Below are 22,617 nucleotides of genomic sequence, written 5' to 3'. Positions count from 1 at the left end.
TTTCCCATATCAACTTTATAATCAACTTGTCTAATTCTAGAACAATATGTGTCGATACTTTTATTTTAGAAGACTGACTTCTTCATTGAGTCTTTCGAGCCAAAACTCTTATTAGTCTTGTTGGCATATGGCTTTCTATTTGTCTAAGTATACACTTGGCCTTTCAGGTTTTCCCCATACAGGTTTTGCATATTTTTTCCTAAGCTTATTCCCAATTATTCTTTCTTCTTGTTTTGTTTGTTTGCTTGCTTTTTGGTTGTTGCTATTGTAAATTCGGTATTCTTTTCCATTATATCTTGTAACTTTATCACTGGTTATTTGCATATAGGAAGGCTCTTGATTTTAGTGTGTTAATTTTATATCTTGCTACTTTACTAAATGATCTTTTAGTTTTCCCATTGAACCCTATGGGTTTTCAGATGTATAATCATTATCGTCAGCGCATAAGAGAGAACCGAAGAAGGTGAAAATCAGGCAGAAAGCACCAGGTTGATCCTTGAGAAGTGTGTGTGGAAGAGGCCCCTTCCTGAGTCGGGAAGGACCTCGGGAAAACATCCTTTTGAGGCATCTTGAACATCAAAGGTGCAGAAACCCAAATAAAAGTGAGAGTGGAAAAAGCATGGGATTTCCCTAGCACAGGTAGGCTCGCCAAGACTCGACCGCCCATCGGGTCGGGGGAAGTGGAGATACTAGCCAGCCGAAGAGGAGCAGGAGAAAACAATATCGCGAAACCGCGGGCCTGTGAGTCTTCAGCTGTCCTCTCACGTGGGCGCGCGGGAGATCTACCAATTTGCGAGCCCCTCCCGCCCCCTTCCTAGAGCGGCGGCGGAAGTGAACCGGTCTTCCGCACTTCGCGGCCGCTTCCGGCCTCTATGGGTCGCTGCTGGTGGGTTCCGGTTTCGAAGCGGTTCGAGGCATCAACGCCTTGTACCCGGAGAGAAACCGCTGCTGGCGTCCTGGGGCTGCGGGTGAGCGGTCCTGTGCAGCGGACGCGGCAGGCGGGGGTGCTACGGCCTTCTCGGCCCCGGCTGGAGTGGGGCGGCCTCCGGGCCTCACTTGCCTAGGTGGATCCGCGAGAAGCTCCTTGACGCAGAAGCTAGCCCCGACCCCCAATCCCTCGGAGAGTGGGTCGGAGCCCGGGGATGAAGGAGAGACCCGGCTGTGCGCTCCATTCCTCCCGGGCTTGTCTCGAGCGGTGTACCCTTCTTGAATTATGCGCCTTCTGACATTTCTGAACAGTCTTGGGTCACAGACGCTGACTGGCGTCCTCGGGCCTCTTTCCTGGGCCTGCCTTTAGATTTAAAATCACAGAACGCGAGGGTAGAAGAAAGTCTTAAAGACCAATGTCTTCAGCCTTTCCCTTGATAAATGAAGAATGAGGAGCAGAGAGATTAGGCTCCTGAGGGAATAAATTCATGTGACTTTGCTGCTTTTATGACTGAATGATTTCCACCAGACATCTGGGTATTTAAAAAATTTAGAAAGCAGCTAATCAAGGATGTCTCAACTTTTTATTATTGTTTGCCGTAAATGTTTGTTTATTCCGTTTAATTGTTCTTTTTTCTATCATCAAGTGGAAATGTTTCCTACCAAGTCTTATTCTTCTTAGAGTCCTGAAACAACTTAGCACCTTTTACTTAATATTTCTCTTTAAATTAGTCTATTCTTGAGTCTTTTTTATCAGAGTTATTTTCCTGCGTATAGAAAATTAACCTGGAGGCGGCTTTCAAAGTACATTTTTAAATTCTTAGAATTTGCAGTTTTTGTTTTTGGTGTAGTTTGTGTTAATGATGATGGCTTCTTCTTCAGTTCCAGCCAGAAAGAGACGGCACAGGAGATCTTGCTTGAAGCATTCATAAGCATTTGCACAGCTGTGATGGCATCTACTTGGTCCATCCAGGCCAACAAGGAGCAAGATGAACTTTTGGAAATAAAGATAGAGGAAGAGGAGGTGGAGGAGGAAAATAAGTGTACCGCCAGACAGGATCAGAACGTGCAAAAGAACACCACCCACAGCAGGGAGGTCTTCCGACAGTACTTCAGGCAGTTCTGCTACCAGGAAACATCTGGACCCCGTGAGGCTTTGAGCCAACTCCGGGAACTTTGCCATCAGTGGCTGAGGCCAGAGACACACACAAAAGAGCAGATTCTGGAACTGCTGGTGTTGGAGCAATTCCTAACCATCCTGCCCGAGGAGCTCCAAGCTTGGGTCCAGGAACAGCATCCACAGAGTGGGGAAGAGGTGGTGACTGTGCTGGAGGATTTAGAGAGAGAGTTGGATGAGCCAGGATATCAGGTGAGAACAAAGATGTGGTTTCTGAGAAAAGATGAATTAGGGATTTCTAGGCCAGAATGAAGTCTAACATTATTTCACAAAACGTATTCTCGACACTTTGGTGCATCAGAAAGGGGCCTGAGTGTCGTAGAACATTGGTTAACATAATCCTAACTTATTTATATCTTTTCTGTAGAAGGATCATGTATTTCTGCATTAAGCTACAAAATTTTGTTTGATGAAATGCTGCCCAGAAACATTAGAAACAGAAGACTTGTAGGACAGAGAGAAAATGTTAGAGAGATGATGGTAACAAAGTGGGCAGCAGCCTCTTGAAAGGGGCATCACTTCTGCTGAACAATACAAATAATTAAGAAATCAGGTTTTGCAGATATATCCACTGCCTTGTCTCCATTAAAGGATTAAAAGATAGGGGCTTCCCTGGTGGCGCAGTGGTTGAGAGTCCGCCTGCTGATGCAGGGGACACCGGTTCGTGCCCCAGTCCGGGAAGATCCCACATGCCGCGGAGCGGCTGGGCCCGTGAGCCATGGCCGCTGAGCCTGCGCGTCCGGAGCCTGTGCTCCGCAATGGGAGAGGCCTGCGTACCGAAAGAAAAAAGAATTAAAAGATGGAGAAATCAAAGTCACCATCTCAGAGGAATGAGATGTAGGAGCAGAGTGGAAAGTTAGGAGGGAGGGGCAGGTCATGGGACCCATGTTTCTTTGAGTAGTTGAAAGCCCAGTTAAGTTGGAAAGGTGAGTAGAAGAATTGAGCACAGAGTCCAGGACCTTGAATACCAACCTCCTGAGTTTAGATTTTATTCTGTAGGACAGAAGCTCCTAATCTGTTCTCTCTGAGTCTAAATGAATTTTATTAACGCCAAGATATAAAAAAGAACCAAATTACATAGGACTATTTTGTTTTAGCGTTGATAAAAGACAGTGGTTTTCACCCGGTGACAATTTTGTACCGCAGAGGGCATTTGGCAACGTCATGGAACATTTTTGGTTGTCTTAACGGCGGGAGGTACTACTGGCATCTAGTGGCTAAAGGACAGGGATGCTGCTAGATATCTCACAGTGGAAAGAACAGCCTTATACAACAAAAAATTATTTGACCCAGCATGTCAGTAGAATCAAGGCTTAGAAAGCTTGGTATAGAGACTATAAACGGTGAAATAATAAAAAGGAAATATAATCTAGCATTGAAGTACAAAGACTGAAGAGGAAAGGAGCATGTGGCAAAAAGATCTAAGTTTAAAATAGGGTCATGAAAGTGTGACTGCGAAGGAAGAGGCATGTCTTAGGTAAGAATTAATTGAAAATGATGACAGAGTAGAGGTGTAAAGAAGGAAGAAAGAATTGAGAACTCTTTACTGAGCAGTCTATTCTAGGCTAAGCAGTAGGGATTTCAAACTTGAAAGACGAGCATAACGGAGACAATTCTAACAGAGTGCAAGATTGTAGGCGAAGGTGGATTGGGAAAAGTTCATTTATTCAGCAGATATTTATTGACTATCTCTTGTTTACTAGGCACTGGGAATGCACCAGTGAACAAAGTGTAGAGGGTTGCTGCTCTTACGTTGATAGATTTTAGTCTACTGAGAGGAGACAGACAGTAAACAAAAAAATCAACAAATGTGTAATACATCAGGTGGTCATAAATTCTATATTTAAAGAAGCAACAGTAAAGCAGAGAAAAGGAATAGTGAATGAAATGAAGATTGTGTTGTTTTCAATAGACTGGTCAGGGAAGGATTTTCAGATAGGGTGACATTTAGAGCAGAGATCTGAATTAAAAGAGCAAGCCATGCAGCCATCTAGGATAAGAGTGTTCAGGCAGGGGAAATATCAGTAGTAAATGGATAGGTCCTAAGGTGAGAATGTGCTTGTCATGGTAGAGATGTATTTGTCAAGGAGGAGATGAAATCAGATAGTTATAAGAAGATCAAACCATACAAGGGACTTGTAGGCCATTATAAGGAATTCGGATTTTATTCTGAGATGGAAAGTCATTGGAGAGTTTTGAGCAGAAGAGAGATTTAATCTGACTTAAATATTAACATAATTACTACCTGCTATGTTGGAAAAGTTCTGCATTGGGGCTCATGGTGGGACTAGGGGAGGCATAGGGGACAAAGTTAGAAGCAGGGAAACCAGTTTAGGAGGCTGTGGCTATAAGCAATAATCCAGGCAAGAGATGCTGGTGGCCTGGACTAGGATAGTAGCAGTGGAAGTGGTGAGATGAGATGTGATTGGGTTCTGGATACCTTTTGAAGGTAGAGCTTGAGAGGATTTGTTTCTGTATAGGTTGCAGGATGTGAGAGAACGTGAGTTAAAGATTATGCCAAGGGTTTTAGTCTGAACATCAGGTAGAATGGGTTTGTCATTCACTGAGATGGTAAAAGGAATCAAGAGTTAGGTTTTGGATGTGTAAATTTTGAGATTCTTATTAGAATCCAAGTGGAAAGTTTGAGCAAGCAACTGGATATAAAAAGTTGGAATTCAGTGGGGGGAAATCTGCTAGAAATATAAAATTGGGACTTGCCAGAATATGGGTGGTATTTGAAGCCATGAGACAAAAAGGGATCATCAGGGGAGTAACCAGCAGTGGAAACTGGGGAGTGGCCGGGAAGGTAGGAAGAGAACCGAAAGAAAGAATGGGATTTTCAGGTGCAGGCAAAAGTAATTTGGTTTTAGTCATGTTGAGTTTGTATTGCCAACCAGTCCTTTCCCTTGAGGGCTGCTGAGAGTAGCTAGTGGAGTTTACAGCTTGATTTATGAGGCCTAACTGAAGATTCAGGGACAGAAGGCACAGTTCACTATACTGGCCTTTTTTTGCTTTCCCCTCCCCAAAATTTGAAGTATCAAAACAACTTTTTCTGTACATCTGAGATAGTACCAGCTGATTTTGGCTCTCATTCTGAGGGAGCGATTACAAAATGAAACTATGTCAGGGAAATAGAGCCAGTGTATGGTGATTTCTTATTTACAAAATTTAGCCATTGAAGGGGATGGGGAAGTAACTTGAGGGCCTGTCATATGCCAAGTCCTTGTGCGAAGTGCTTTACATGGCATGGTGTCATAATCTCAGAGTAATTTCTAGCCCATGGTGACAGAGCTACTAAACTAAGGATCAGAGTAAGTAACTAGAGTGATTCCAGATCCCTGCTTTTTATAATACCATGCTGGGGGAGCCTATTACTTTTAAATGCAAGAGGAAATGGGCCCGTGGAGTAGTGGAAGCTACAGAGTGGCTGAAATTGCTGAGTAAATGAGTTAATTGAAGGAGCAGGGGTCAAAGGGAAGTGGAAAAGGATGAGATTGAAGGCAAAAGCCTTGAAAAAGAAAAGACATCTTCCTTTAAGATACAAGGGAAGGAGAAGAGTATGAGAGTGGAGATAGATAAAGTGAAGGGGAGATGATTTTTTGAGATGATTGTGATCTTAGATAAATAGAAAATAAGATCATCTCCCAGAAAGAAGTGGGGTGGGGACCTCAGAAGAGCAGAGTCTATTAGGAACAGCTTTTGGGGTAAATATGGAAGAGATTTCTCTCCTTTTCCTTTTTTCCCTTCCTTTCTTTACTTTCACTTTTACCTTCTCCCTTTACTTTTCCCCTTTCCTTTCCTTCTTTCTCACTTCTGTTTTATTTCCCCCTAAGTTCTTTTCCCCTCCTTTCTGCCTCTTTTTACCTTCTTTTCCTTCTCTCTTGTCTTTTTTTTTTTTCTCTTTCATTTCTCCATTTCTTTGAGCATAGACAAAGAAGTAAAAGGGGGCACAGTCAGCATTCTTTAACTGTTAAGAATAGGGGAAATTACTTCCAGCTGAGGAAGGGAAGGTTTCTCAGAGGAGGTGACATTTATGTTGGCCTTGAAGAATGAGTAGGATTATGGTAAGCTGATATCTGGAAAGAAGTTTATTTCAAGTTTCAGAGAGCTGGGTGCCACTGCCATGAATAGTATACTGTTCTGTTTAATGTTATCAGAGTGAGTATCTCAGTTATATCTCATCTACCTCAGGTCTCAGTCCACACTGAGGAACAGGAAATGTTCTTGCAGGAGATGGTAGCTCTAAGAACAGAACAAGAACCCAGAATGTCCCTCCCATCTGTGAAAGCCCAGCTAAAGTGTGAATCTCCAGAACTTGAAGCCCAGAAGAAGCAAGGTAAAGAAGAAAGACCCACCTTGGGAGGAAGGGGAAGATGGGGCTAACACAGGGCACTGGGGCTCTTTTGTACTTTGTGCTGTTTCTGATCATTAAAGTCAGGAAAGTCTCTCTAGAAATCTGACGGCTCATGTGTAGACCCCAGGCAGCCTGGTTTGTCACTCTACAGCTCTTTTTTTCTCTTTATATTAATATTTTTTAAATTCTGGCTGTATTTTATTTAAAATCACTTAGTTTAGTTCTTCTGACAGTTATTTTCCTCTGTACTGACCTCCCTGCTATTTTTAGCCTTTATCCTAGCAGACAGTACCATTATCTTCCAATTCGACTATCTCCTGCCTCCTTCACTTAAATAAACCTTTGCTCCATGATGTCTGCAGCTAACTCTCAGATGGTGCAGGGAAAGAAAAAATATGTGTGTGTGTGTGTATGTATGTGTATTACTCTTATAAAGAGAAGGAGTAATAAAGCAAATGGGGTAGAATGTTCAAAGTTAGTGAAGGGGTGAAAGACTCAGTACTTACCTTCCTTATTTCTATTTCCTCTATTTTTTTTTTCATTTAATTTTTTTAAATAGGTGAAAATTCACATGGTCCAAAAAAATAATAATTTAAAGTTACCCAGTGAAAAGTTTTCATTCCACTCAATTTCCCTAGCTATTTGGTCTCCTTACCCCTATTCTGAAATAGGTTGTCACTGTTACTAGTTTCTTGTGTGTCCTTCTAGAGATTTTTTAATCATATATGTATGTTTTTCATATTCAAATATATTTTCCCCTCTTTATCACTAAGATTGTAGAAGTTTGCAGTTTTTATTTCTTAACAGGTGTTTAATATTAAAATGTATGAATATATCATGCAATTAACTTCCCCTGCTGATGCCACTTAAGTTGGCCCCGCTCTTTCACTGTAACAAATAGTGCTGTGGTAAATAACTGTATGTGTGAGTATATCTGTAGCATAAATTCTTCTGTGTGGAATTACTAGGTCAAAGGTTTTATATATACAGTTGTAATGTTTATATATATTGTCAACTTGCCCTCTGTAAAGCTTGGGTCAGTTTACACTCTCGCTGGCAATGTATGATATCCATGTTGTGAACATAGTGTTATATCAAGCTATTGGCAAATCTGATGGGTGAAATTATACTCAATATTGTTTAAATTTGCTTTTCTCTTATTGTGAGGTGGAGCATCTTTTCTTGTGTTTAAGAACTATTGTATTTCCTTTCCTGGAGACCATCAGTTTTTTTCTTTGCCAAGTTTTCTATTGGGTTATTGCTTTTTTCCTTAACGGTTTTTGGAGTGCTTTGTTTATTAGTCTGTCGTATATTCTAGTGCCATTTTATAGTCATGCAGGAACTCTGGGTTCTTATGTAATTTTTCACTTGAATAAGTTTATGTTGCCTAGTGAAGTTGCTATTTGCTATCACAAGAAACTAGTTAACATTTATGATCCGTTTTTAGTTTCAGATGTTGAGACTGGAAATGAGTATAGGAATTTAAAGCAAGAAGTTTCTGAAGAAATGAAACCATATGGGAATATATCTAGCAAATTTGAAAATGAAATGTCTCAGTCAGCTAGGTATGAAAAAACTTATGAACCTGAAGAAAAAACAGAAGAGCCTTCTGGATACTCCAGGGAAGATAAACAACATACATGTGATGAAAATGGAGTAAGTTTGACTGAGAACTCAGACCTTTCTGAACACCAGAGAGTCTGTCCAGGAGAAAAGCCTTATGAATGTGATGACTGTGGAAGAGCTTTTAGTCAACACTCATGCTTCGTAGAACATCAGAGGATCCATACTGGAGACAGGCCCTACAAATGCGAAGAATGTGGAAAGACTTTCCGTGGGAGAGCTGTGCTTATTCGACACAAAATAATACACACGGGAGAGAAACCATATAAATGTAATGAGTGTGGCAAAGCCTTTGGCCGGTGGTCAGCTCTTAATCAACATCAGAGACTTCACACAGGAGAGAAACACTACCACTGTAATGAATGTGGCAAAGCCTTTAGCCAGAAAGCAGGTCTCTTTCACCATCTCAAAATCCACACAAGAGACAAACCTTATCATTGTACTCAGTGTAATAAAAGTTTTAGTCGGCGTTCAATTCTTACCCAGCATCAAGGAGTCCATACTGGGGCAAAGCCCTATGAGTGCAGCGAGTGTGGAAAGGCCTTTGTTTATAACTCCTCCCTTGTTTCCCATCAGGAGATCCACCACAAAGAAAAATGCTATCAGTGTAAGGAATGTGGGAAGTCCTTCAGTCAGAGTGGCCTTATTCAGCATCAGAGAATTCACACTGGGGAGAAACCCTACAAATGTGATGTATGTGGAAAAGCCTTTATTCAGAGGACAAGTCTTATAGAACATCAACGAATTCACACTGGAGAGAGACCCTATAAATGTGATAAGTGTGGGAAGGCTTTCACTCAAAGATCAGTCCTCACGGAACATCAGAGAATCCACACCGGAGAGAGGCCCTACAAATGCGATGAGTGTGGGAATGCCTTCCGAGGAATCACCAGTCTCATTCAGCATCAGAGAATCCACACTGGGGAGAAACCCTACCAATGTGACGAATGTGGCAAAGCCTTCAGACAGAGGTCAGATCTTGGTAAACACCAGAGAATCCATAATAGAGGTGGTCCCTATAAATGGAAAGAGTGTGGGGAGTCGTTTAGGCAGAACTCAGCTCTTACTCAACATCAGACTACCCACAAAGCAGAAAAATCTGGTTCTGTGTGAAGACTGCAGGGAAGCTGTCTCACAGAGTGCAGGCTGGAGAGAAATACTAGCTTTGAGATGATTTAGGACAAAACGTTAAACACTATTGCTATAAGGTAACTTCGGATATTTCATAAAAAATACACTGCTGCCCATTTCATTAGGTGCTGTGGAGAACAAGGGGCGTAACACCAGATTCCTTTTCTCAAAGTTTACAACCTAGTTTGGGATATATAAGGTCCACTGTTTAGTCAAGACTATAGGACAATAGAATTGATGCTCAAAGTAGTGTAGAATTAAGTGGCACTTGGCAAGCTATAAATTCTGAAGGACAGATCACTGTTACCTGAAGTGGTCAGGAAAGACTTTATTTAAGAAAAAGTTTTGATGGGGATATTTGGAAGGCAAAAGGGAGAAAACATTTAGGGTAGAACAAATGTAAGCAGAGTGCATGTAGTTTGGAAGCATCAATGACAAGACTAGCCAGCCTAAAGTAGAGTTCATTCAGACTGGGCAGTTGATGGCACTATGTTGGAAACATAGCTTGAGGACAGACTCTGGGAGGGTTAGAATGCCAATAATTTCACCTAATACTTTGACACTTACAAAGCACTTTTCTCATTGAATTCCTAAAATGTTTCTATAAATTAAAATTATCCTCCATTTTAAAAATGAGGATACTCTTGCTTATGGAGATGGTGACATAGCTACAATATCACACAAAGGAAAAGACCAGCAGCATAAGTGCAGTTTTGTGACTTCAAGTCCTGTTCGTTACACTAGTGATTCCTCAACATCAGTGAACATCAGAATCACCTGTGGAGCTTGTTTAACATACCTGAGTCCCAGTCACAGATACTGTGCTTCATTAGGTCTGAGATGGGGATTGAGAATCTTCATTTTTATAGCTCCACAGTCACCTGATGTACTCTAAATTTTGAGAAACATTGCGCTGAATCACTGCTACCTTTGTGGTTGCCAGTGAAGTGAGGAAGCATGAACACAGGCCGCTGCAGATTTTTAGCATGAGGAAAGCCCTTCAGGGGACATGAGCCACCAGGTCTTTACAATGAACAGGGAAGTAGACCACCATCATGCCTAAAAACTAGGTCTTCGAGATGGCCTTTCTGTCCCTTCAAATTTAAATGTTTCAAAAAAGACTGACCTATATTCCAAGGCTCCCAAGGTTCTTCTGAGTGCAAAGCTTGTGTGTGTGTGTGTTTAGGGGCGGGGTGCTGGTGTTCTTCCCTGTTTTACGCTACCCTTTTTTCCCACCTCTGTAGTTACCATTGTGTTCTGAATCCCCTAATAATTTCTTGAGAGAACTGGCTTATAATTTTTTGGTTTGTATACCTTCTTGAGCACATAAAAGAGCCAAAGATTAGTGATTCTTTGCCTTGGGGCTTCAGAAAACAACAGATCAACCAAAGCCTGGTTGACATTACCCGTATATTACTGAGTAAACAATTCTGTTTTTGATGAGAACCTGTGATGATCATTGTAGTGGATAGCAGGCAAGCCACAAAGAAGTACACACAGCTCCTGGTCTGTTTATCTTTTTATTTACAGAAGTCATATTTGATCTCTACTGAGATATCTTTTTATTTCCCTTTCTACGTTGCTGCAGCAAACGCCACAGTTTCTAGGACTGCCTTCCCACCTCATCCCACACAACTTCAGTCCCCTCATCTCCCTTCACGTCTAGCTGCTCAGTGGGTTTGAAGTGGTAGGATAGTGACAAAAGAGGAAGGAGAGGAAAAAGAAGGGTAATCACCATTCTTTAACTATTCCTAACTACCTTTCTGCCCAGCCCTGTCTTTATCCCGTCTCTATACTCCTATAATATACTCTACCCCCATTTCCCTAGTGCCCTAGTCTCTTGCCCCTCCGTCCGTAATCCCTATATAGGACATAGGAATATCACTGGCTTGGAACTAGTAGAGTCCCTAGTCCTATAGAAATATATATGTTCCTAGCTTTCTAAATTGTAATTGTGAGCACATTTTCCCATGAAAATGATAATGGTGTTAGTGCTATAACTTAGGCATATTATGTGTCACATTGGCTTTTGGGATTAGATTTACGTTGACTGGGAAAACTTTCTGAGTTCACAACATAGGAAAGCAAATGAACATTTAAAAAACAACTCATTCACAAGCTGAGGACAGCTTAGGCTTTTTCATAAGACCAACACTGGAGTTGTGCACCAGGTATTGAGGCAGCTAGGATTGGAAACCTAATTTTTTTTATGTCCGGGAAACAAGCAAGGATCCTAGAACTGAGCGCTGAGAGCTCTGTAGCTGTAAGTATATGAGGCCTATTCCCTACCTAAGGTTTCCCTGTCTCAAATTTCTCTCATGTAAATTCGTCTCTTTGGAGGGGACTTGACTTAGTAACAAGAGCCTTCATGAGAACATCTCTTTACCAAACTGATGCTGTCCATATTTGTCATCTAATCTGATTTCACAAACATGTTTTCCAAACTGAAATTGCTCCTCATAATGTCAGAGCTTCTCTCTTTAATCTGACTGCTCGATGGAATGCAATCCTTATTTTAAACTTGCTGTCTACTCTCCATGCTGTTACTTGCAGTCTCTCCAGTTCAGCCTCTGCTTAACATGTTCTCTCAGTGCACACAGGTTCCTCCATTTGCCTATAACTCTCAAGTAATATTATAAAGGAACCATAAACAAAGACCCAGAACAATAGAATATGCCTATTGCATAGAAGAATACAGTTCGTAAAATAAATAGGGGTTAAAAATAAATGGGGTTTTGTTCTGGTGGTTTCTTGTGCTTAAATACAGTTGTAGAACCAAAAAAAAAGGGCAGAGTGGCATGGGGTTTCCAGGTGGGCATCAAAGGGGGTCAAACTAGTCCTAGAAAAGGAGAAGATATAAGGTTACTATCTGGAACTAAATTGGCCACACAGCGAAGTTGAAGGCCCTGAGGGGCAAGTGGAGGACATGATGTGTTAGATATGGAATTGGGGAGTGCGGTGAACAGAAAATGCCTTGAGATGAAGTCAGGAGTACATCTTTATAAAAGATGTGGTGTGACAATGACAGTACCTAGGAAATCAGGGTCCCTTGAAGCAGTTCATCTATGTGGATTTTTAAGTCATCAATAACAGGAGGCAGGATGGAAAGAAAAGAGTATGAAAGTGAAGCAATTCCACAAGAGAAGTAATGGCAGCCAGTAATACAATAGCCAGGTAGAACAACTGGTATAAAACTCAAATGAATCATGAAGCAGCAGCTTAGAAATAACATTAAGGGTGAGAATAAGATTGACTAGCCTCTGTTTTCTGATTGATTGAAGGTAAACAAAATATTGAGCGTTTAAGGCAAAACACCTGGAGAGGTTGGGGGAGAATCAAATTTCTAAAGCAGTGAAAAGTAAAATGAGCTTAAACATGGGCTTTGGATGAAAAAGTAACCTGACAATCACAAAAGGGTTCCAGAGAGTGTAATAGAAAGGGACTGTGAAGGGAAGGAAGATGGGGCCCTTTTGAAAAAAAACAAAAGCAAACAAAAAAACAAGGGTGCTGAGCAGGGCTCTGGGATTGAGAAATCTCATGGGCATGGTGAGGATGGAGGAATCCTCACCATGGGGCATGGTGAGGATGGAGGAATCCTCACCATGGGGCATGGTGAGGATGGAGGAATCCTCACCATGGGGCATGGTGAGGATGGAGGAATCCTCACCATGGGGCATGGTGAGGATGGAGCAATCAGATAGAAGCACTTAGAAAAGCTCTGCACTCCTATACTCAGAACAGAAGTAGCCTCTTTCGTTAATATCCAGTGATTGTAAAGTTGTTAACAGTCAAAGTCTTATTATTGGCAATCTTTAGGAGTAGAGGAAAGGATTTATTAACAGTATTATGTAATTGTTAACTGCTTACTAAGGGCCAGACATTAGTAAATGCTTTACTCACATTGTTTTATTTTTAGCTGGGGAAACAAATCAATAAAGCTGCTTGAGGTCACAAAGTTAGTATGTGGTGGGACCAAGATACAAACTAAGCAGTGTCAGAGCCCACTCTTCCTCTGTTTATTTCAGATGAACGAACTGCATGTTGCAGTGGTATTCAGTGCTTTGAGTTATTACCTGTAGAAAAATTTCAATTCCTATCAGTATTCTGGAAAATACTTAAGAAACTCTACAGAGTCCTGGGTCCAAACACCAAAGGTAAAGAAACTCTACAGAGTCCTGGGTCCAAACACCAAAGGTAATAATATCCCCATCCTCTTGCATACTAAATCTTGGATGAAGTTTGGGCCAGCATAAATATCAGCCCTAATTCTTGTTGCCTGCACAATGAGGGTGTCTGCAGGAGACATTTCACTTTAAAGATGAGCTCTTTCTAGGAAAGGATCACATTCCTAGCTTAGAACCATTATTCTCTGCATTATTCTGACAGAATAAGGGACATCTGACTAATATAAAGATTAGAGAGATGTCCCCATTGTGGATCTATCCAATAACTCACTATGGATATACCTTTGATGAGGGTTTTTAAAAGTTTTTATATTTGTAGCTAGTACCACTTCTTGGATTAAAAAAACATAGATAAGTATATATTATATAAAATAGTTCTTTCAGATGCCCCTCCTGACTCCACAAGAAAAGAATTTATTTGAGCAACAAGTGTTTGTTTAATATAGGGATAATCATTTTGATAACTTTAATTGAACTTTCTCAACTTTCAACCTTTCACACTGAAAATTTTACATTTTAAAGGCCCTCCAGCAGTTCATCATTTTATTAGAATTTCTTTGGGTCCTCTCTCCTTCCGATGTTTCTGGGTATAACTGGTAAGGAGTTCTTGCACCTTATTTCTTATACATAGTATTTTTATATCATATTTGTATATAAAAAGTAGGTATGGATATATTTTATATAAAATATGTTTTTAATTTTCACTTTATACATATACTTTTATATACATATAATTTGATTTTGACAAAGCCAACCACGATAAGTGTCTGAAACTTCTTAGTTGCTTAGCTCCCTAGCCCACATTGTGAGATCATTATTGAGAGCCAGCCTTTATCCCTTGATTTCTTGTAAACAGTTGATTCTTTTCCCACACTTATGAAAGACCTTTTCCAGGTCTGAAAACCCATCAGTCAAGGCTCCCAGAGTTTTCACCCATCACAGTTCAAGGTGATCTTTGGGGAATATATGTTTGCTTTACCAATCATCTTCTTAAGCCCAAATGGCCTGGTCCTGGGTGTCCCGAGGATTCCTAAGAGGAGGCCATTTGTCACCTCTGATTTATGCAGATCGTCATTATTCCTGTCTAAGCTTGATATGCGTATCTTACTTTTTGATCTAGCGCCTCAGCTTAGCCTACTTAAGTGAAATATTTAAGAGTAGGTGTATCACCATTTCATCCCTGATAAAGGAGGAGGAAATTAAGGAACTCTTCAGCTTGCTGTAGCCAAACTCTAGCTCAATGACTTTGAGCAAGCGACTTAATCTCATTTCCTCATAATGTAAAATATCGATAATAGTACCTACTTCTGCCTGGGGAGCTGCAGACCTAGGGAGGATAATTGTTATACGGATAAATGGCGGGTTTATATAAAGTGCTTAGAACAGTGGTTAGCACCTAAGTGCATTATAGCCGTTTGCTATTGTTCTATTGCCGTGGGCTCTCTCAATGAGCTCTCTCAAATGCCTTGCCTCTAGATGCTCCAGCCCCAGGCCAGAAATTACCTGTAACTACGCTGCATTTTTCCCAGGACTGCTGCGTTGTTGCCGCTGGGATTAAAGCTCCCGTTCAGGTCTACTTTTACTTTCTTACCTTGGGAACTAATGAACAGTGGCTGGCAGGAGATAAACATCGCCTAAACTGGCAAGGAAAGATTTTCCAATCTTTTGTCTCCACCCCTGTTAAAGATAATTAGCAGCTAAGGAGTTTCCCTTTTTGTCTGAGTTGCTCTTCTGAAGTTCTGCGCACCGTTGGGGGCGGGGGGGGGGGTGGGGGTGGGGAGGCGGACCCTGGGCGGAGTCCGCCGTGCCCCAGCCTCAGAGCGCAGGCCCTTGGAGTTACCTGACCTAGCTGCCCGAGCCTGCGCTACTCAGCAGGGGCGGGGATGCTGCCAGGCAACCACAGAGAGGCGAGAACCTCCAGATTCCTAGAGGAGACCTGAGGGTGAGGCATTGTTGACAGCCGCAGGCCTAGAACTGCGAGTTCTTTTGGCTTTTGGGTCGTAAGTGGTGGTGATAGAGGGTTCGTGGACTCCGCCTTCGACTCAGTGTGTGATTCGGCCCTTTAGGGACTCCGGTGAAGTTCAGTCGGACGAATTGAGTTGCAGGCGAAAGTTAAAGATGGCTTCCAAGTCCTGAGTTGTCTTAGGCTGTTGAGAAAAAGAGGAAGGTCTGGAATCCCAATTTGGTAAAAGGAAAGTTGGGTTCCTTTGAGATGATCCCACTCATGACTCCCTAGAATAAGTCGGAACACAAGGAACGACATAGAATCCACTTGTTTGACTTTTAGCAAATTACTTAATCCCTCTGTGCTTCAGTATCATTGATCTGTCAGTGGAATGATAAAATCTGCTTAGATGAGTAAATTCACAGTCAATTTTCAATAAATATTAGCCATTATTTTCTGATCTCTAATGTTCTTTACCATTTGGGATTCTTAGAAGGGGAGAACCAAAGGGAGGAGGGTCATGGTCTTTCTCTCAAGCTTTATTAACTTAAACTAGGAAGTAAGAGATTATAGCAGATAGTGTTTACTAGTAATTTGCAGTCACTCCCACTCTGTCTTCTAATTTTTTTAGCTTTCTGACAGAGTTCCTTTTTTATTTCAGTGCGTTGTCAGGTAAGTGAGTTCTTGGGTAAGAGCTAAATAAAATTTAGAGTTTCTGTTAACAGTGTTGTTCTATGCCTCAGGAAGAAGACTAGCTACAAGGATATACTTCTGAAAAATCAGTGTGAACCCCAAGCTGGAGTGAATCTTCTCCTGAGCTCGCTTATTCCAGAATGGCAGTCTTCTTGCAGGAAAGATCTCTAATAGTGACTGATGGTAGAGGGAGAGGGCTGTGCCTGGGACCAAGAATCAGACTGGCAAAACAAAATCTTTCTTCCAACTTTAAGTTGTTGCTACCAGGAAAGAGATATTTGGACCTCACAGGGCTGTCAGAAGACTCGGGGAGCTCTCCCCACAGATGCTGAGACCAGAAATACAGACCAAGGAGCAGGCGCTGAAGCAGGTCCTGACCTCTGCCTGTAGAGCTGCAGACCTAAGAAGGATAATATCATTCAGAACGTAGAGAAGAGGCATCAGTTATGCTAGAGAGGTTGAAGAGACAGCTTGAAGGACAAGCCATCAGGTGGGAAGGGTTGGGAGGATCATTTATGGCTTGACTAGTGAAAGGCTTTAGGAATAGAACAGAAAGCAGCAAAACAACTTTAGGATCCACCAGATGTCTCTGGAGCCATAACCCAGTATCTCCCTCATGGGCTTTAATTCCGCCAGGTATTCATGTACACCTCTGGAACCTTCTCTGCCTATATTGGGTTTTTTTTGTTATTTGGGTGTTTTTACTGAAGGACAGCTTCAAATTCAATTTTCCAAGACCATCTTCATCCCATTGCTTTTACGGCCCAGATAGAACAAGGATAGAACAAGGTATGCTTATGGCAAGATAGTACCCTGGAATCAAGAGGTGTCAGGTCCAGTCTATTAAGACCCTATCTTAGTTTAACTCTCACGTTATTGCCTTATGAAATGGAAAGCAGATGAGAAAGAATGTCTGCAGAGAAAGAAGACATCCTTGAAAAGAAGGTTTTTAGAACTCTTGTTAGTGTCCTTTCCCTGGAAACCTTGCCCCTACCAGTCTCTTTGCCCAATTCTTTAGGTAGAAACTCTGGGTAATATTTGGGAGGTGTCTGTGTTTTGTTATTGTTTTGACTTGTTCAACTCCTTTAGCTTCAAAATGTTTTTCTTATCTTTTAATCCTGCATATTAACTGAAAAAATTATTTTCCCCACTGTTATTTTTCCAGTTTACTGATTTCCCCACATCAAAATAGTATGCATTTTGAAACTGATCTGCCTGTTGTTTCAAGTTAACTTTTATTATATGCCATTGTTTGTTGATCCATTTAACAAACATTTATGGAGCATTTTGTCTATACTAGTGGCCTAGGTACATTCATTTGGTGTAAATGATACTTTTAACTACCTTTAGCAAATTAAAATTTCTCTTGGTTTCATGATATTCCCTTTTTTTCACCTCCAGATTCAAACTGATCTCTTCTTAACTTTTTTGATTATACCTTTCTGATTCTTTGTCACATTTTGTGAGAAAATTCTGTATGCTCTTCCAGTCTCTTTCTGACGGTCCAGCTGTCTCTTCTCAAACTGGAACTTCACATGCCTTCTTGCGTGCTTTTCAAAATTGAATTGGTAGTTTAGGGATACTGAAAAGGCATGCAATTTAGATAAAACTGGGTTTTATTTTCATCGCTGTTTCTCATCATAAGTCTCATGATCTCAGCGGAAGAGACAACTGACATTTGAATTGTCTGTGCATTTTTTTTAGATGGTGTTACTGAGAATGAAAATAAGGACTTGTCTCCAACACAAAAAAATGTCTGAAGATGCTAAATCATGTGGGGGGAATCTGTAGAATTACAGCATCAATGCAGTAAGTTAGTAAAAGCTTTAGTTACTGATGAGTCATTATTCAGCATTAGGAAGTACATACCAAAGAGAATGTCTCTGAGAGCAACACTTTTGGAAAAGCTTTTGTTTACAGTGGGTCCCTCCTTTCCCACTAGGAAATCCATCACAGGGGAAAGTGCTATCAGTATAAGGAATGTGGGAAAGTTGTATTTGACATCAGCCAAAGCAGCCTTATTTGATATCAGAAAATCCACACGAGCAAGAGACTGCATAAAATGTGATGACTGTAAGGATGCCTTTATTCAGCGTGGAAACCTTATAGAACCGTATGTGAAGGGAGTAGGAAGGAAGGCCTTCACCCAGAAGTCAGGACTGACTGCACTAGAGAATCCACATAGGAGATAGATCTTACAAACGTGATGAACGTGGAAATGTTTTCCACGGGATCACCAGCATTATTCAGCATTGGAGAAATCACACTAAAGAAAAACTGACAGTGTGATGAGTATGGAAAAGTCTTCAGATAGAGGTTGGGCCTTAGTAAACAGCAGTGAGTCCATATTAGGGAGGCTCTTTTAAATGAGAATATTGTGGGAAGTTGTATGGACAGACATCAAGCCTCAACAATAGTCTCCATGATATTGGAAAATTAATATAATTAATGTAAATGGGCAAGATGTATGGGGAATGGATATCTTAAATTTCCCATTGTAGCCACTAAAAACATTCAATGAACGTCTCAAGCCAAGAAAAGGAAAAGTCAGAAGTTCTTTTCGCTTCTCAAAGGAGTCTGTAAACATAAGCAACCAGGACTTTTGAAATTAAGTTGTTTACCTGCATCCCTGGACTTGTGACACTATCTCTGAGATGATTATCTCTTTACTGGGGACATGTTATTTTCCCATGCCCACTCTAATCTCATATCTTAAATTCATTCAAGTGTAAACAATATTGTTTACTGTTTATTGTAACTATATATATATATATATACATATACACATATATATTATTTTTATGGGCTAAATAGGCTTGTATGAGTACATCAGGGCACAAAAATGACATTATTAAAGTTTCAGTAAACATAATGAAAGGAACCACATCACTGAATTGTTGGACGTTGGCTGCTTTCCTAAATTTGGCACTGCCTCTGTGTTCTCCCAACAGAAGGCCATATAGGTGTCATTCACAGAGTATATTTCCCAGATTTGGTTTTTTTGTTCTTGTTTTTGTTTTTTTAAAGATAGAAAAAGAGGGCTTCCCTGGTGGCGCAGTGGCTAAGAATCTGCCTGCCAATGCAGGGGACATGGGTTCGAGCCCTGGTCCGGGATGATCCCACATGCTGCGGAGCAGCTAAGCCCGTGCACCACAACTACTGAGCCTGTGCTCTAGAGCCCGTGTGCCGCAGCTACTGAAGCCCGTGTGCCTAGAGCCCGTGCTCCGCAACAAGAGAAGCCATCGCAATGAGAAGCCCGTGCACTGCAACGAAGAGTAGCCTCCGTTCACCACAACTAGAGAAAGCCCGTGCACAGCAACAAAAGACCGAACGCAGCCAGGATAAATAAATAATAAAATAAATAAATTTATTTAGAAAAAGATATTTCACATATAGCTTATTGACAGATAATAATAGAGGTATTTTCCCTTATAGATAACACACAATATCCTGAAGGCTAATACTTTAATTTGTTTATTATTCTTTTCAGTTCTAAAACCTACAGGCTAAAAGAGGAAAGAATCATTTAGAAGCTCTTCTTCAGCAAATTGGCAGTGTAGCCCAATCTCTATGAAAATGAGGCTTATGGATTTTATAGTAGGTCACTAAATATAGGAACCACAGATTTCAAAACTTTGCAATGATTATTTCACAATTAGGAGTTTATATCTGCTATATATGCCTAAATTTTCTGAATAGGCATTACGGTCACTATTTTAAAAGATGGATTCTGTTCTATAAAAGGATTTTTCAGCATCCATAGAAACGACATTATTTTTTTCCCTTAATTTTATTATTTTCTTGTATTACATGACAGGCTTTCCTGACATTGAGCCAATCTTGCATTCCTGGAATAAATTTCACTTAGGTATGGTGTTTTCTTAATGTGTTTATGGGTTCTACTTGCTAATATTTTATTTAGTACATTTTTATTCAATATTTATGTAAAACTGGTCTGTAATTTTCTGTATTTTTCAGGTTCAGGTTTTGATTTTACTTGCATCATAAAAAGGGCTAAGTTTTTATTTTTTAATGTTCTAGAACAATTTGTAAAGCATTGAAATTATCTGGTTTTTGAAAGTTGAATTCTGACGTGAAACCATCTGGGCTGGGTACTTTTTTGTGGGATAGTTCCATGGTAACTTTTTTCTATTTCTTTTACAAAAATGGTCTATTTAGGCTATTTATAACGGGGGTCAATTTTGATAATCTATTATTTGTTTATAAAACTCTCCATTTTGTCTAGACTTTCAAGTTATTTGCCTAAAATCTGCAGTATAATGTGTTATGACTTTTTAAACAGTTTTATTGAGGGAAATTGATTCACAGTAAACTGCACAAGTATATGATTGAACATGACAGGTTTTGGGTTTTTTTGGTTAAGGTAACATTGGTTTATAACATTGTATGTTTCATGATTACAACATTATATTTCTACTTCTGTATACCCTACAGCATGCTCACCACCAAAAATTTAGTTTCCATCCATCACCATATTGTTGATCCCCTTTACCCATTTCACCCTCTTGTCAGCCCCTTCCCCTCTGGTAACCACTATTCTGTTCTCCATATTTACATGTTTGATTTTGTTTGGTTTGGTTTGTTCATTTATTTTGTGTTTTGGGGGTTTCTTCGTTTTTTATATTTCACAGATGAGTGAAATCATATGATATTTGTCTTTTTCCATCTGGTATTTCACTTAGCATATTACAAATAACAAGATTTCATCTTTTTCAGTAGCTGAGTTGTAGTCTATCATGTAGATATATACCACATCTTCCTTATCCATTCATCTGTTGAGCTCTTAGGTTGTTTCCATATCTTGACTACTGTAAATAAATGCTACAATGAACGTAGGGGTGCATATATCTTTTCAAATTAGTGTTTTCGTATTCTTTGGGTAAATAACCAGAAGTGGGATAGCTGGATCATATGGTGGTTCTGTTAATATTTTGAGGAGTCTTCATACTGTCTTCCATAGGGGCTGCACCAATTTACATTCCCACCGACAGAGCACAAGGGCTCCCTTTTCTCCACATCCTTGCCAACACTTGTTATTTCTTGTCTTTTTAATAATAGCCATCCTGGGGCTTCCCTAGTGGTGCAGTGGTTAAGAATCCGCCTGCCAATGCACGGGACACGGGTTCGAGCCCTGGTCCGGGAAGATCCCACGTGCCGCAGGGCAGCTAAGCCCTTGCGTCACAACTACTGAGCCTGCACTCTAGAGCCCGCGTGCCACAACTACTGGAGCCCGTGCTCCGCAACAAGAGAAGCACTGCAATGGGAAGCCTGCACGCCACAGCGAAGAGTAGCCCCTGCTCGACGCAACTAAAGAAAGCCTGCGTGCAGCAATGAAGACCTAATGCAGCCAAAAATAGATAAATAAATTTATTTAAAAAATAATAATGATAGCCATCCTAACAGGCATGAGGTGATAGCTCACTGTGGTTTTGATTTGCATTTCCCTAATAATTAGTGATGTTGAGCATCTTTTCATGTACCTATTGGCCATTTATATTATGTTTTCTTTGGAAAAATGGCTACACAGCTCCTCTGCCCATTTTTTAATCAGTCAAAGGTACGACAGTTGAATGTCAGGCCAATAGGGGTAAAGCAGTACCTTATTTAACAAATACAAATTACCTGTCCCTAGATGCTATAGATGTAAAAGTCCGGTAATGTCAGCAACCAACCATATATGAAGTGTCACAATTTTACAGATAAAGGGAATTGAGTCCATGGCCATAACAATCAATACTGGACATTGCCAGATAGGGGGTGCAGAGTGTCTCCTTCAGCAAGGAAAGGGAAGTCCAGCTTAGAGAAGAGGTCCATTCAGTCTGTGTGGCCTAGGGTCCTTCAAACTTCTCAAGAGCAACGGAGTTTGGAGGCCTTCCTACAATCCTACAATGGACCCAGAAGTGCATCCAGAAGGAGGGAAGTGCCAGTTTGCTGGCAAAGAGAGTCTTCTAGGGCTACAGGAAAGAAAGGATCGCTAAATTAAAAAAAAAAAAAAGTATAGGATACATAGGAAATAACCATATGGCTAGCAGTGGCAGAAAATGCTGTTTATGTAATTGAAATCATACAGAGTATATTCTCTGACCACAATGAAACCAAACTAAACAGAAAAATCTCCAACTATTTGGAAACTAAGGAAAGCATTTCTAAATAATGCCCAGGTTAAGGAGGAAGTCTCAAAGGAATTTTTTTTAATACATAGATTGAAGGAAAATAAATACAACTATCACAGTATGTGAGACACAGCTAAAGAAATGCTGACGGGGAAAATTACAGCACTAAATGCTTATATTAGAAAAGTGGAATAGTCTGAAATCAATAATTGAAGTTCCTGCCTCAAGAAACTAAAGATAAAGAGCAAAATAAACCCAAGACATCAGAAAGAAGAAAATAATAAAGATAATAGCAGAAATCAATGAGATTGAAAATAGGAAAACAATAGAAAAAAGTTAATGAAACAAAGCTGTTTCTTCAAAAATTTTTCCAATAAAACATAAACCTTTAGTAAAACCGACAAGATGAAAAGAGAAAAGATACAAATCACTAGTAACAGGAATGAACA

General features: G+C 40.4%; 1 protein-coding gene across 2 annotated transcripts; it reads left to right on the top strand.

Annotated features, from left to right (window-relative positions):
* The first annotated feature begins 196 nt into the window (after positions 1-196).
* On the top strand, positions 197-22,120 carry ZSCAN12 (zinc finger and SCAN domain containing 12). Of its 2 annotated transcripts, none has more exons than XR_016394566.1 (4): positions 197-2,296; positions 6,296-6,440; positions 7,906-14,967; positions 16,085-16,193. XR_016394566.1 is itself a non-coding variant. In XM_022562125.2 (4 exons), exons 1-4 carry the CDS (start codon positions 1,877-1,879, stop codon positions 16,203-16,205), a joined length of 1,833 nt encoding a protein of 610 aa, XP_022417833.1. In that variant the 5' UTR covers positions 202-1,876; the 3' UTR covers positions 16,206-22,120. The 2 variants fall into 2 exon arrangements, 1 of the variants encoding a protein (XP_022417833.1); XM_022562125.2 differs by having other exon boundaries at positions 202-2,296; positions 7,906-9,052; positions 16,085-22,120.
* Positions 22,121-22,617: the final 497 nt, after the last annotated feature.

The sequence above is a fragment of the Delphinapterus leucas genome, chromosome 10, assembly GCF_059928025.1.
Source record: "Delphinapterus leucas isolate spDelLeu-1000000601 "Yukka" chromosome 10, BTC_Dleu_Yukka2, whole genome shotgun sequence".
Lineage (NCBI taxonomy): Eukaryota > Metazoa > Chordata > Mammalia > Artiodactyla > Monodontidae > Delphinapterus > Delphinapterus leucas.
Note: the sequence above shows the minus strand (reverse complement) of the source record. Positions and strands in the feature narration are given on the sequence as shown.

Coding starts and splice junctions, on each gene's coding strand:
- ZSCAN12 (XM_022562125.2), top strand. CDS start 1,877: ATGGCATCTACTTGGTCCATCCAGGCCAACAAGGAGCAAGATGAACTT. Junction 2,297..6,295: donor TGGATGAGCCAGGATATCAG/GTGAGAACAAAG, acceptor CATCTACCTCAG/GTCTCAGTCCACACTGAGGA. Junction 6,441..7,905: donor TGAAGCCCAGAAGAAGCAAG/GTAAAGAAGAAA, acceptor ATCCGTTTTTAG/TTTCAGATGTTGAGACTGGA.